A 15,373-nucleotide genomic window follows, 5' to 3' on the forward strand; every position below is an offset into this window, starting at 1 on the left:
GGTTGACCTTAAGAAAGGGGGTGCTTTGCTTAGACATTGAGAACCTCTGCTCTAGCATATTTTTATTAACAGAATGATGTGTGCTACTAGCTGTAGGGCAATGCAGACCCAGCCAGGATAAATTCCCAACAGTTGCCTGAATTCGCAGACAAGTGCCTGACAGGAAAGCTTCATGGAACTTGAAATTCCTATAAATATAGTAAGGATAAGTAGAAGCACCTGTTTTACTAAAGGCTGCACAATTTAACAATCCAGAACGTTTGGCAGCTTTCATACTGAGTATCTAACTTGATTGACATGAATGCGAAAGTGAGAATCTGTTTTTATCACTGGACCATGCAACCTAAGTTACAGAGGACTTGAAATCCATTCTGGACTTTGGAGTTATTCGCATCTGATTTTAGAAGTAGACCATTTCTTAACTATTTTATTTATATATACAGGTTGTAGTCAAAAAGACTGATCCAGCACTATATCAATACTGGGGGCCTATACTGAAATAACAATAGCATACTTGAATAGGAAGGCATGGATGTGCTACACAATGGTATGGAGCATGGACCCCTTGGACTCCAGAAGATGGATTATATTTTTGTGTTGTGGTCCCTCAAACAAATGGAGAGTAAAAGCCAATTGCAAATTCGAAAAGTAGTATGTGTGAAGTAGAAATCTGCTTTCTGTGTCTCTCTAAGTCCCGTGGGACCACTGCTATGACTTAAAGCATACTCAAAGTGGCCTCCTTCTGCTACAATAGGGTTATCCACTGTCATCTGCGGGAGATTCAGGTACCGATCTGGGTTGAAAGTCACAGGTCTGATTGCACTAAATTTCAACTCACACTGAAGTTTGCATTGTCTTCTGACTGGGTTGTGGTCTTACTAGTCATTTGCATTGCATCTGCACTGAATCGTTGCTATACTGTTCACTAATACAGTCCCACAATGATAGCATCAGCCCTGCTGAAACAGAAGGAGGCCACTTTGAGTACACTTTCCTTACTTCAGTCATAGCAGCGGTCTCATGGGACATAGACAGACGTGGAAAGTGAATTTCTGCTTCTCACATGCTATTCTTCAACTTCAAAATTGGATTTTACTCTCTATCTCTTACAGGGGCCACAAAACAAAATTGAAATCCATGTATCGAGCCCCCAGAGGTCCATAAGACATACTGATGTGTAGTGCATCCAAGAACACTAATGTTATTCCAACATCCGGGCATTACATTTGTATCTGTTGTAGCCATCTGCCAGACTCCTTTCATCTTTTTTACATAGCCCCAAACATTTTGTATGGTCACAGGTGAATAATTATTTTATCCAATAGTTATATTACTGTATATTATATGAATAGCAGTCCTGTTTAATTTTTATCATGCAGAGCTGCAAAGTTCCTGCACATCAAGCAAAATGACAAAATTCTGGTTACTTGAAACTACCACTAGAGGGAGATAAGGAGCTCAGTGTATACTTCTATATTGAGTTCAATGTACAAAAAGTCTACAGACTAGAGGTTGCTTCCATCAATGTATGTGTATAAAATTTAAAGTGATATGTTGAAAAATTTTAAAGGGGTTTTACCAGAAACACAAGATAACTTGCTAATCAGCGGAGGGTCTCAATGCTGAAACCCAGCCAATCTCAAGAACGGGGGACTCGTGCCCCTCTGCCTGCCACTGTCAGGTTGTTTGTCCCCTTGCAATGACATCAGCATGAATTGGGCATTTGCCCAGCATATACGATTGGCGCTCCAATCATTTTTTTAATGGGGCTGATGGAAATACCTGAGCGCTTGCACATTGGCTATCTCCTGCAGTTGCATTGAAAATGAATGGAACACTAGCGAGCTTGCACAACCAGCGCTCCATTTAGTCTCCTGCTCACTGCTGAAGGTGCAGTAAGTCTGCAGCAAGGAGGATGGAGGAAACAGGACTCCCGTTCTTAAGATTGGCGGGAGTCTCAGCGGTGAGACCCCCACCAATCAGCAAGTTATCCTCTATCCTGTGGCTAACTTGTGATTCTGGTAAACCCCTTCAAGAGGTTGTCCAGAATTTAAAAAGATGGTTGTTTTTTTTCCAGAAACAGTGCAACATTTGCCTATTGGCTGTGTTTGAAACAGCAGCCCATCCTGCAAATGGTGCTGAACTGCAGTACCAGATACAACCCATGCATAGACATGGCAGTGTTTCTCGAAAAAACCCATGGCTCTTTCTAAACTGGCTAACTTCTTTACTGTATAATTAGCCAAAATTTATTTTCAAAAAACAGGTTATTCAAGGCTGAAATGAGGCAACATCAATATTTACAGGTCAAATATCTGCAATGGGACATCTGCACCTGTCAGCTACATGTCATGTTATATAGCTCAATTTACTACTTTCCACAACTACTACTATTTCTGACTTACATCTTTATTACAAAGATTTGCAACTGTGTAGATCATGTATAACTATCAAGCACTTTGCATATTGAGCCAGTTAGTACATATGACCTATGTGCTGGTGTAAATACATCAGAGAGGCACCTTTCCCTGCAGGTATCACTCCTCCCATCCCTTACATTCCCTCCACTGTGACATATGAAACCTCTCCTCATCTCCACTGCTCAGCCTGATGTGACACTGACTCTCTCCTGACATACTTGTGGCTCCTATAGTAGCTGAGATGATTTCTGACCTGCCCTCCACTGTCTCCTTTCGGTCCTGAGCTCTTCTAATTCTGCAACATCTTTAGAAGATGCCAAGCCCAACACCCTTGTCCCCCTATCCAATTCTGTCCACTACACTCGCCTTTCATCTTTCAAGCCCCCTGCTCCTCACATTTCTGCTATGCTTTGGGATTTTGGACTGACGGCAAATTTTGTTTCCAGTTGCTGCCAGATGTTTCGCTCTATGGAAGTGTCCGGCTTCAGACAAAAAGGGAAGATTCCTCCTCTTTAAAGGGACAACGTCTGTGATCGGCAGTGCAGCTGCAACCCATAGTCTTAATATAAAACCTGACATCTTCAGTTGCAGAAACCTTATATGTATTGTCAGCTGGTATAGCCTATGACCGATTGTACCTCTGTGCCCGTCTATAAAGCTGGTATGTGCCAGCCATCATATCACCTTTACCATTCATTTTCATTCTGCAGCATATAAATAAATCATAGCTTATAACTGTAAAGTTATAATTCATCAGCAGTAAAGTGTCAATCACCCTGGAAAACGTAATTCTCCTTTAAATCTGGTGGAATTTATGCACAAAACACTATGTTGAACAATGAATGGCATTTTTTCCTGGTTGTACAGATGTAGCAGATTTTAACTTGTCTGTGATAGCTTGTTGCAAAAAGGTTTCCTATCTTAAGCCATTTAACAGATATTGTTCTCTTATCTTACAAGAAAAGCCTTTGAAGAAAGTCATTGAAAAAGTAAGCAAACTATAACAGTTATCATAAAAAGTTTTGTTAAACTCTGCTGCATCTGTATATTTACTTTTACTCTTTTTAATCTAATTAATAGAATTTCATTAAAAAGTGCCATGCATCAGTGTTTGTATCTGATATGGATACTGTTACCAGTTCAGAGTCTTCACAGTTACCCAATGAACTGACCTAGACATTAAATATCACACAATCTAATAGAAGCATAATATAATTTCCTACTTTTCTCTGTGCTAGTAAGGGTTAATCAGAGGATGATATGCATTTACTATGTCCAATATCAGTGGTCCTGATGGTTGCTTAGCTCACCTGGGAGAAAGAAAAGAGCCCAGGCAGTGAGGAACCCCCTCCACTGGTCCATGCTGCAGACTCTCATTCTGCCAGACTGGTAGCTGGAGAAGCTGCCACTTTCCCACTTCAGTCTCCGCTATTCCCTGGCTCCCAAACTTAAGAGTTACATAGTAGACTAAGGAAGTGGGAGGACCAGACTCTGGTAGGAGGTGTAAGTGGTATAAGGGACAGGACGAGAGCAAAATATCAGGCAATATGAAGACTTTAATCATAAGGTCATCAATAAAAGACAAAGAATGTGAGCCCTTCAGTTTAGCCCCTTAAATAGACCCATGAGTCAGATCCGAGACTGCAATCAAGGCGGATAAACTATTTCAGCTTCTGTGTTGCAATACTTTTGGTTATCTGCTTTTCTCTCTTGTTTCTATTTTTTTTTCCGGGTGGGTTAGTAGCTGCAGAAGAATTTGTCGTCACTTTGATTCAGTGTCAGTTATGAATTGATTTTACATCTGGTCACATCATATTACGTAATATCAGCCCTTCTGCAAGGCAGTGCAGCATAACTACTTCCAGATCAGAAAATGTCACTGTTCTAGCTGAGACCAGATTCACAGTTTCATATGATCAAATTTTCCATAAATGTCTTTATTTTGATCACAACACCTGGACTCCCTGATTTTCTGTTGAACTGAATTTAGATAACTATAGAACACTTAGGCTTCCGTCACACAGGCGGTTTTGTACAGCGTTTAGCGCTGCTTTTTCAGCGCTGCGCTAAACAGTGTACAACGCTTCCATTCATTTTAATGGGGCTGCTCACACAAGGCTTCAATGCTGCACTTTGACAGTGTTGCATGTTCTATTTTTTCCTGTTTTCAGCCCTGTGTTGCCCATTGAAATGAATGGGCAGCAGTTTCAGCACTGTCAAAAACATGGCACAACTAGGTACAGCGCTTTTGGCAGTGCTAAACGCCCTAGCTACACTACCTGAGAAAAAAACCCCAAATCAATACTCCCCTTACAGGTGATGTTGCTGTCCCTGGCTGGGGACTTTTCAGCCGGCTGGGGAACTTTTTCTCTGGTGACGGGGATTTGAAATCCCCGCCTCCAACGAGCGATTGCTCTGATTGGCTGAGCACACTGAGTGACAGCCCGCTCAGCCAATCACAGCCAGCGCTGGATGCGTCCAATCACAGCCATTCATTCATTAAATGGTTGTGATTGGACGCATCCAGGACTGGCTCTGATTGGCTCAGCCGGCTGTCACTCAGCGGCGCTTAGCCAATCAGACGACTTCACAAAATTCCAACAGCAGCGCCAGGGACAGTGACTTCACCAGCTAGGTATTGATTTTTTTCTTTTATTAGCAGCCTTGGCAGTGCTGAAAATGCAGCCAAAACGCTGGCATAACACATGCCAGTGCTGCTGAAACTGGGCGGAATCTGCAATAAACACAACGTTGAAAAAGTTGCGTTTCTGCAAACGCCTGTGTGAGCGGGGCCTTAGGACTAGTGTTGAAAGAACCGAATCAGCAGAACCCTGTTTCAGGTCTAACTTTACTAAAAGTTTGGTTTGGCAGGTTCTCCCCAAAACAGGGTTCTACTGTTTCGGCTTACTCAACACTAGTGTTGCTCATCTTGAGTGGCCAGGCAATAAAATCACCTTAAATTAATTTTTGAGGAAAATGGTGAGAAAATTAAATTTCCCTTAAAAGGGTTGTCCCGCGGCAGCAAGTGGGGTTATACACTTCTGTATGGCCATATTAATGCACTTTGTAATATACATCGTGCATTAAATATGAGCCATACAAAAGTTATTCACTTACCTGCTCCATTGCTGGCGTCCCCGTCGCCATGGTGCCGTCTAATTTCAGCGTCTAATCGCCCGATTAGACGCGCTTGCGCAGATGGGTCTTTTCCCTTCGGCTCGGCAGCAGCGGCGTTCTGGCTCCGCCCCCTTGTACGCATCATCGCGTAGCTCCGCCCCGTCACATGTGCCGATTCCAGCCAATCAGGAGGCTGGAATCGGCACACGTCATGGGGCGGAGCTACGCGATGACGAGTAGAAGGGGGCGGAGCCAGAACGCCGCTGCTGCCGAGCCGAAGGGAAAAGACCCATCTGCGCAAGCGCGTCTAATCGGGCGATTAGACGCTGAAATTAGACGGCACCATGGCGACGGGGACGCCAGCAACGGAGCAGGTAAGTGAATAACTTCTGTATGGCTCATATTTAATGCACGATGTATATTACAAAGTGCATTAATATGGCCATACAGAAGTACTTAACCCCACTTGCTATCGCGGGACAACCCCTTTAATGCCTGTTTCTGAGGTCCAGTGCAGCCAATAAGCAGCCACAGCGCATTGCTGATGTCACCAAATGTGTCCTCCATCTTGCATATGGTTATCATTTTCATTGGACACCTGAATCACATGACCTAGCCATATATAACATAGGCACAGTGTAACCAGCAGCCATTTTACAGTTGACAGAGAAGCTGCATCAAATTTATATACCTATGTAACACATGGTCGGTTGTTAGAACCAGATATCCTATAAAGGATATATTGCTGCTGGTGTGAAAGCTTGTATGCCAGCAGAGAACTTAAAGAAGGTTCTATTGGAGGGAGCATAGAAAGAAACTATATCACATTTATATGCGTATAGGAAATACGGTCTGTACATTGTGGTATATTTCTGCTGCTGTCAACATATATAGCAGCAAAGCAGACAGACAAACTAGCTCTCTATTTGTGGTCTTAGACATCATTCAAAGTCACCAGTCGGGCCACTTAGAATTATTTGCAGGCCTTACGCAGCTTGCAGTGGGGTTTGTGAAATGCAATTATGCTGCACTAAAGAGGGACCGCTCACAAAGATGCAAGCTATACACTGTAGCCTTCTGTTCTCACATATTGTGCCTCCCAGGAACTGCAACCTATTTACTTGTTGGTTTTTTTATTAATCTAAAATGAGAAGAAACGAACGATCCAGAATCCACATGCTGGTTCCCACAATGGAATCTGGCTATGATCCTGGCCAGTGACCCCGCGTACCTTCTTCTTCGGTACCCGTGGCATGTCAATTGCGGATGGGCTGCGGGTCGAACGGCGTCCATTGACGTCAATGAATGCTGTCCGCAAAAAATAGAGCATGATGCAATTTTTCCTCTCCTCGCGGAAATCGTAATTTTTACATATCTGTCAATGCGTGCAATTTGCTGCGGGCTCCTCCGTGTGGACGCCAACCACAGATTCCACAATAGAAATCCGGTCATGTGAGACCGGCCAAACAGGGAAACCACAAATACACACAGTGCATATCAGTGGCCTCAGACACCAGTGTGGGCAATATGAATTATTCGCAGGCCTTAAGCTGTTAGCAGTGAGGTGAGAGGAATTCAACTATGCTGTGCCAAACAGGAACTGGTCACAAAGATACAAACTATATTATATAGCCTTCTGTTCTAACATATTTTAGCTAGCATGCTGGCAAATATTACTCACTTATGACTGAGCATAGATTTATATCAAATGCCACACTGTGGCTTCAAGGTGCTGTTGCTGCTCGTGGTGGTGGTACTGCTCTCTTTCTCTTGCTTCTACTATGTTTCCTTCTCCTACTTCCCTCTAAATGAAAAATATGAAAATATTGAGCTACACCCGCAAGATGCTGTTGCTATTGCTGCTCTCCTCCTGCTTCACCATGTTTCTTTTCTAAAGCACAAGAAACCACTGTAGCTCTACAACTTTTCCTTGGTGGAGGTCTGTGTTTGGCTGTTCTGTATATCTGGTAGAACTTGTCCTTTGGAAACATTATGACATTGCTTTTTAACTAAGCAGCACACCTGCTGTCTGCCTTGGCATATTTGTTGGTAGCTTTACTGGCTTTTCCTTGGAGGAGAAGTAGGAGACCTGTGCTTGACTGTTGTGTTTACCTGTCAAAATTTGTCTTATGACATTGCTTTTTTTTTCTTTTTTTTATAAATTAATTTAAAGTTTTTATAAATTTTCCAGAAAAAGAAAACAAAGAACAGGTCCCTCTGAGAGGACAGTGCAATCAGTAACATTACACAGCTCAGAGAATGCTGATCATAGTATGCTCCATTCCTCAAGCAAATGGCGTCCATGGCGCACCTCTCAAGGCAGGTTGCCCTAGACCTTGGCCTAACCATTCAAACCTGGTTACTATATGACTCTTAAGTCTCTAGGAATGGAGCTCGCTTAGAGAAATTGTATATATACTAGAGATGAGCGAACGTACTCGTCCGAGCTTGATACTCGTTCGAGTATTAGCGTGTTCGAGATGCTCATTACTCGTAACGAGCACCACGCGATGTTCGGGTTACTTTCACTTTCATCTCTGAGACGTTAGCGCGCTTTTCTGGCCAATTGAAAGACAGGGAAGGCATTACAACTTCCCCCTGCGACGTTCAAGCCCTATACCACCCCCCTGCAGTGAGTGGCTGGCGAGATCAGGTGTCCCCCGAGTATAAAAATCGGCCCCTCCCGCGGCTCGCCTCAGATGCGTTGTGACATAGCTGAGGGACAGTGCTGTTGGTGCCGGAGCTGCTATAGGGAGAGTGTTAGGAGTTAGTGTAGGCTTCAAGAACCCCAACGGTCCTTCTTTTTGCAGTGTTGCACATTTTTTTTTTTTTGGTATATCGGCCGTGCAGAGCATTGCGCCCTGCAGTAATACTCCAGGGACAGAATTGTGTAGGCAGGGCCAGAAGACATATATTATTGACTGAATATACGCAGTGGTCCTTTTCAAAAAAATATTGGGCAAAAAATCTATTTGGCCTGCCTGTCACTGTGCTCAGTGTTCTGGGTCCGTGTGTGCTGGGTGTAGTAGTTCTACAAATAAATACGCAGGCAGCTAAGTGTTACAGCAGGCGTGCGCCAAATTATTTCCTGGCTCAGAAATCACCGCTATGTTGCAGTTAATAACAGTTCGACACTCTTTAGTTCTGTCACACACTCCAGGGCCAGAAGACATATATTATTGACTGAATATACGCAGTTGGCCTTTTCAAAAAAATATTGGGCAAAAAATCTATTTGGTCTGCCTGTCACTGTGCTCAGTGTTCTGGGTCCGTGTGTGCTGGGTGTAGTAGTTCTACAAATAAATACGCAGGCAGCTAAGTGTTACAGCAGGCGTGCGCCAAATTATTTCCTGGCGTTCCGTAAGCGAAGTCAGCCTCCAACCACAGGCCAATAAGCGGCACATTTAATTACAGCGTTCTGTTTCTGCATTACTGGTAATACAGCATGCAGAGGGGTAGGGGTAGGCCTAGAGGACGTGGGCGCGGCCGAGGACACGGAGGCCCTAGTCCGGGTGTGGGCACAGGCCGAGCTCCTGATCCAGGTGTATCGCAGCCGACTGCTGTGGGATTAGGAGAGAGGCACGTTTCTGGCGTCCCCACATTCATAGCACATTTAATGGGTCCACGCGGTAGACCTTTATTAGAAAATGAGCAGTGTGAGCAGGTCCTGTCGTGGATGGCAGAAAGTGCTTCCAGCAACCTATCATCCACCCACAGTTCTGCGCCGTCCACTGCTGCAACTCAGAATCCTCTGGCTGCTGCTCCTCCTTCCTCCCAGCCTCCTCACTCCATGAAAATGAGACATTCTGAGGAGCGGGCAGACTCCCAGGAACTGTTCTCGGGCCCCTGCTCAGATTGGGCAGCAGTGGTTCCTCTCCCACCAGAGGAGTTTATCCTGACTGATGCCCAACCATTGGAAAGTTCCCGGGGTCCGGGGGATGAGGCTAGGGACTTCCGGCAACTGTCTCAAGACCTTTCAGTGGGTGAGGAGGCCGATGACGATGAGACACATTTGTCTGTCAGTGAGGTAGTAGTAAGGGCATTAAGTCCGAGGGAGGAGCGCACAGAGGATTCTGAGGAAGAGCAGCAGGACAATGAGGTGACTGACCCCACCTGGTTTGCTACGCCTACTGAGGACAGGTCTTCAGAGGGGGAGGCAAGGGCAGCAGCAGGGCAGGTTGCAAGAGGCAGTGCGGTGGCCAGGGGTAGAGGCAGGGCCAGACTGAATAATCCACCAAGTGTTTCCCAAAGCGCCCCCTCGCGCCATGCCACCCTGCAGAGGCCGAGGTGCTCTAAGGTCTGGCAGTTTTTCACTGAGAGTGCAGAAGACCGACAAACAGTGGTGTGCAACCTTTGTCGCGCCAAGATCAGCCGGGGAGCCACCACCACCAGCCTCACCACCACCAGCATGCGCAGACATATGATGGCCAAGCACCCCACAAGGTGGGACGAAGGCTGTTCACCGCCTCCGGTTTGCACCGCTGCCTCTCCCCCTGTGCCCCAACCTGCCACTGAGATCCAACCCCGCTCTGAGGACACAGGCACTACTGTCTCCTGGCCTGCACCCACACCCTCACCTCCGCTGTCCTCGGCCCCATCCACCAATGTCTCTCAGCGCACCGTCCAGCCGTCGCTAGCGCAAGTGTTTGAGCGCAAGCGCAAGTATGCCGCCACGCACCCGCATGCTCAAGCGTTAAACGTGCACGTAGCCAAATTTATCAGCCTGGAGATGCTGCCGTATAGGGTTGTGGAAACGGAGTCCTTCAAAAGTATGATGGCGGCGGCGGCCCCGCGCTACTCAGTTCCCAGTCGCCACTATTTTTCCCGATGTACCGTCCCAGCCCTGCACGACCACGTCTCCCGCAACATTGTACGCGCCCTCACCAACGCGGTTACTGGCAAGGTCCACTTAACAACGGACACGTGGACAAGCACAGGCGGACAGGGCCACTATATCTCCCTGACGGCACATTGGGTGAATTTAGTGGAGGCTGGGACAGAGTCAGAGCCTGGGACCGCTCATGTCCTACCTACCCCCAGAATTGCGGGCCCCAGCTCGGTGGTGGTATCTGCGGCGGTGTATGCTTCCTCCAGTAAACCACCCTCCTCCTCCTCCTCCAACGCAACCTCTGTCTCGCAATCAAGATGTGTCAGCAGCAGCAGCACGACGCCAGCAGTCGGTGTCACGCGTCGTGGCAGCACAGCGGTGGGCAAACGTCAGCAGGCCGTGCTGAAACTACTCAGCTTAGGAGATAAGAGGCACACGGCCCACGAACTGCTGCAGGGTCTGACAGAGCAGACCGACCGCTGGCTTGCGCCGCTGAGCCTCCAACCGGGCATGGTCGTGTGTGACAACGGCCGTAACCTGGTGGCGGCTCTGCAGCTCGGCAGCCTCACGCACGTGCCATGCCTGGCCCACGTCTTTAATTTGGTGGTTCAGCGCTTTCTGAAAGCTACCCACGCTTGTCAGACCTGCTCGGAAAGGTGCGCCGGCTCTGCGCACATTTCCGCAAGTCCCACACGGACGCTGCCACCCTGCGCACCCTGCAACATCGGTTTAATCTGCCAGTGCACCGACTGCTGTGCGACGTGCCCACACAGTGGAACTCTACGCTCCACATGTTGGCCAGGCTCTATGAGCAGCGTAGAGCTATAGTGGAATACCAACTCCAACATGGGCGGCGCAGTGGGAGTCAGCCTCCTCAATTATTTTCAGAAGAGTGGGCCTGGTTGGCAGACATCTGCCAGGTCCTTGGAAAGTTTGAGGAGTCTACCCAGGTGGTGAGCGGGGATGCTGCAATCATTAGCGTCACCATTCCTCTGCTATGCCTGTTGAGAAGTTCCCTGCAAAGCATAAAGGCAGACGCTTTGCGCTCGGAAACAGAGCCGGGGGAAGACAGTATGTCGCTGGATAGTCAGAGCACCCTCCTGTCTATATCTCAGCGCGGTGAGGAGGAGGAGGAGGAGGAGGAGGAAGATGAGGAGGAGGGGGGAGAGACAGCTTGGCCCACTGGTGAGGGTACACATGCTGCTGGCCTGTCATCCTTTCAGCGTGTATGGCCTGAGGAGGAGGAGGAGGATCCTGAAAGTGATCTTCCTAGTGAGGACAGTCATGTGTTGCGTACAGGTACCCTGGCACACATGGCTGACTTCATGTTAGGATGCCTTTCTTGTGACCCTCGCGTTACACGCATTCTGGCCACTACGGATTACTGGGTGTACACACTGCTCGACCCACGGTATAAGGAGAACCTTTCCACTCTCATACCCGAAGAGGAAAGGGGTTCAAGAGTGTTGCTATACCACAGGACCCTGGCGGACAAACTGATGGTAAAATTACCATACGACAGCGCTAGTGGCCGAAGGCGCAGTTCCGAGGGCCAGGTAGCAGGGGAGGCGCGGAGATCAGGCAGCATGTACAGCACAGGCAGGGCAACACTCTTTAAGGCCCTTGACTGCTTTATGGCTCCCCAGCAAGACTGTGTCACCGCTCCCCAGTCACCGCTGAGTCGGCGGGAGCACTGTAAAAGGATGGTGAGGGAGTACGTAGCCGATCGCACGACCGTCCTCCGTGACGCTTCTGCCCCCTACAACTACTGGGTGTCGAAGCTGGACACGTGGCCTGAACTCGCGCTGTATGCCCTGGAGGTGCTTGCTTGTCCTGCGGCTAGCGTCTTGTCAGAGAGGGTGTTTAGTGCGGCTGGGGGAATCATCACAGATAAGTGTACCCGCCTGTCAACCGACAGTGCCGACAGGCTAACACTCATCAAGATGAACAAAGCCTGGATTTCCCCAGACTTCTCTTCTCCACCAGCGGACAGCAGCGATACCTAAGCAATATGTAGGCTGCACCCGCGGATGGAAGCATCGTACTGTATCCCCATCAAAAACGGGGACATTTTCGCTTCATCAATCTGTGTATAATATTCCTCCTCCTCCTCCTGCCCCTCCTCCTGAAACCTCACATAATCACGCCGAACGGGCAATTTTTCTTAGGCCCACAAGGCTCAGTCATATAATTTTTGTAAACAATTTTTATACGTTTCAATGCTCATTAAAGCGTTGAAACTTTCACCTCAACCAATTTTTATTTTAACTTGGCTGCCTCCTGGCCTAGTTACCAATTAAGCCACATTAACCAAAGCGATTAATGGGTTTCACCTGCCCTCTTGGTTGGGCATGAGCAATTTTTCTGATGTACATTAGTACTGTTGATACAGCAATTTTTGTGGACCCTCGCCTACAGTGTAATCAAATTAATTTTTAGCCCACCTGCATTACAGCTGACGTTACATCAGCTGTGTTGGGCAATGCAATGGGATATATTTATGTACCGCCGGTGGCTTCCTGGCACCCACCCATGCTGTGGGTCCACAGGGAGTTGTAAATGCATCTGTTTCCACTTCTAAAGAACCCCAGTCTGACTGGGGTATGCAGTGTGGGCCGAAGCCCACCTGCATTAAACATGACATTACTACCCCAGCTGTGTTGGGCAATGCAATGGGATATATTTATGTACCGCCGGTGGCTTCCTGGCACCCACCCATGCTGTGGGTCCACAGGGAGTTGTAAATGCATCTGTTTCCACTTCTAAAGAACCCCAGTCTGACTGGGGTATGCAGTGTGGGCCGAAGGCCACCTGCATTAAGCACGACATTACATCAGCTGTGATGGGCACTGCAATGGGATATATTTATGTACCGCCGGTGGGTTCCAGGGAGCCACCCATGCTGTGGGTCCACAGGGAGTTGTAAATGCATCTGTTTCCACTTCTAAAGAACCCCAGTCTGACTGGGGCATGCAGTGTGGGCCGAAGCCCACCTGCATTAAACATGACATTACTACCTCAGCTGTGTTGGGCAATGCAATGGGATATATTTATGTACCGCCGGTGGCTTCCTGGCACCCACCCATGCTGTGGGTCCACAGGGAGTTGTAAATGCATCTGTTTCCACTTCTAAAGAACCCCAGTCTGACTGGGGCATGCAGTGTGGGCCGAAGCCCACCTGCATTAAACATGACATTACTACCTCAGCTGTGTTGGGCAATGCAATGGGATATATTTATGTACCGCCGGTGGCTTCCTGGCACCCACCCATGCTGTGGGTCCACAGGGAGTTGTAAATGCATCTGTTTCCACTTCTAAAGAACCCCAGTCTGACTGGGGTATGCAGTGTGGGCCGAAGGCCACCTGCATTAAGCACGACATTACATCAGCTGTGATGGGCACTGCAATGGGATATATTTATGTACCGCCAGTGGGTTCCAGGGAGCCACCCATGCTGTGGGTGCACACGGAATTCCCATTGCGGAGTTGTACCTGCCTGTGACTATATATAAAAAAACGTGGTCTGACTGGGGCATGCAGACACCTTGACAGAATGAATAGTGTGTGGCACATAGGTTCCCCATTGCTATGCCCACGTGTGCAGCTCCAGATGGAGGTGGCACAGGATTGGATTTCTCATTGCTTCTGTACAGCATTGTGGGCTATCGCCCCGCCCCTTTTAAAGAGGGTCGCTGCCTAGCCGTGCCAACCCTCTGCAGTGTGTGCCTGCTTTTCCTGTGGCAGACGCAATTATAAATAGACATGAGGGTGGCGTGGCATGAGGGCAGCTGAAGGCTGGGCAGGGACAGTTTGGTGTGCGCTGTGGACACTGGGTCGTGGGGGGGGGGGATTTGGCAGCATGTAACCCAGGAGAAGTGGCAGCGGAGTGTCATGCAGGCAGTGATTGTGCTTTGTTGGAGGTAGTGTGGTGCTTAGCTAAGGTATGCATTGCTAATGAGGGCTTTTCAGATGTAAAAGTTGTTGGGGGGGGGCCCACTCTTGCTGCTATTGTGGCTTAATAGTGGGACCTGGGAACTTGAGATGCAGCCCAACATGTAGCCCCTCGCCTGCCCTATCCGTTTCTGTGTCGTTCCCATCACTTTCTTGAATTGCCCCGATTTTCACAAATGAAAACCTTAGTGAACATCGGCGATATACAAAAATGCTCGAGTCGCCCATTGACTTCAATGGGGTTCGTTACTCGAAACGAACCCTCGAGCATCGCGAAAAATTCGTCTCGAGTAACGAGCACCCGAGCATTTTGGTGCTCGCTCATCTCTAATATATACTCAAAGTTATTCAGGGTATCACTGGTTGGCATAAAACCTTTTAACATTTAAACAATGGAAATGGAAATAAAATACTGTCTAGGTATGAAGAGAAAGAAGAGGGAAGGATAAATAAAAGAAAGAAGAAAAGAAAAAGGGAAAAAAAGGGGGGGGGGGGGGCAGGATCCACCAGGCTCCTGTCTGTCATACTCAACACTCCGGAGCATCTCTGTGATTAAGCTACTCCCACTCCTCTCAGTTGATAACCTAATTAGCTTCCAAGATATCCCGATAATCTTGTGTGCATTGAAAACTAACCCAAGAGGTTATGGCATTGCTTTTAACATGAGCAACACACCTGCAGTCTTGCATAGCATAATTTTTAGCACCTTTACAGCTGTTCCATGGAGCAGGCCCATGCTTGAGTGTTGTCAATTTTTACAAGGAGAAATTCTGCAAGGTGAATAAATTTCTTTTAAAACAAGTAGCACACCTGCTGTCTTGTGAAGCAAAATTTTCGGTAGCTCCATGGCTCTGGTATGGAGCAGGCCCGTGCTTGAGTATTGTCTTCACCTGCCAGAAGTTGTCCTTTTAAAATTTGTGATATTGTTTTTAAAACAAGAGGCACACCTGCTGTCTTCCATGGCGTATTTTTGAGCTATGAGACCTTATGTGGGACTTCTTTTGTTTTCAGTGACACCCTGGTGTCACCCCAATGTAATTTGTTGCTATTGGAGAAT

At 47.6% G+C, this 15,373-nt stretch overlaps 1 protein-coding gene across 1 annotated transcript in view; it reads right to left on the reverse strand.

Moving 5' to 3' along the window:
* ITGA11 (integrin subunit alpha 11) overlaps positions 1–3,868 on the reverse strand; it is a 113,933-nt gene extending 110,065 nt beyond the window's left edge. Inside the window, exon 1 of the mRNA XM_066592947.1 lies at positions 3,731–3,868. Within this exon, the coding sequence (XP_066449044.1) occupies positions 3,731–3,797 (67 nt within the window). The 5' untranslated portion in view covers positions 3,798–3,868. The remainder of the gene's footprint in view (positions 1–3,730) is intronic.
* Positions 3,869–15,373: the final 11,505 nt, after the last annotated feature.

The sequence above is a fragment of the Eleutherodactylus coqui genome, chromosome 2 (assembly GCF_035609145.1).
Source record: "Eleutherodactylus coqui strain aEleCoq1 chromosome 2, aEleCoq1.hap1, whole genome shotgun sequence".
Classification (NCBI taxonomy): domain Eukaryota; kingdom Metazoa; phylum Chordata; class Amphibia; order Anura; family Eleutherodactylidae; genus Eleutherodactylus; species Eleutherodactylus coqui.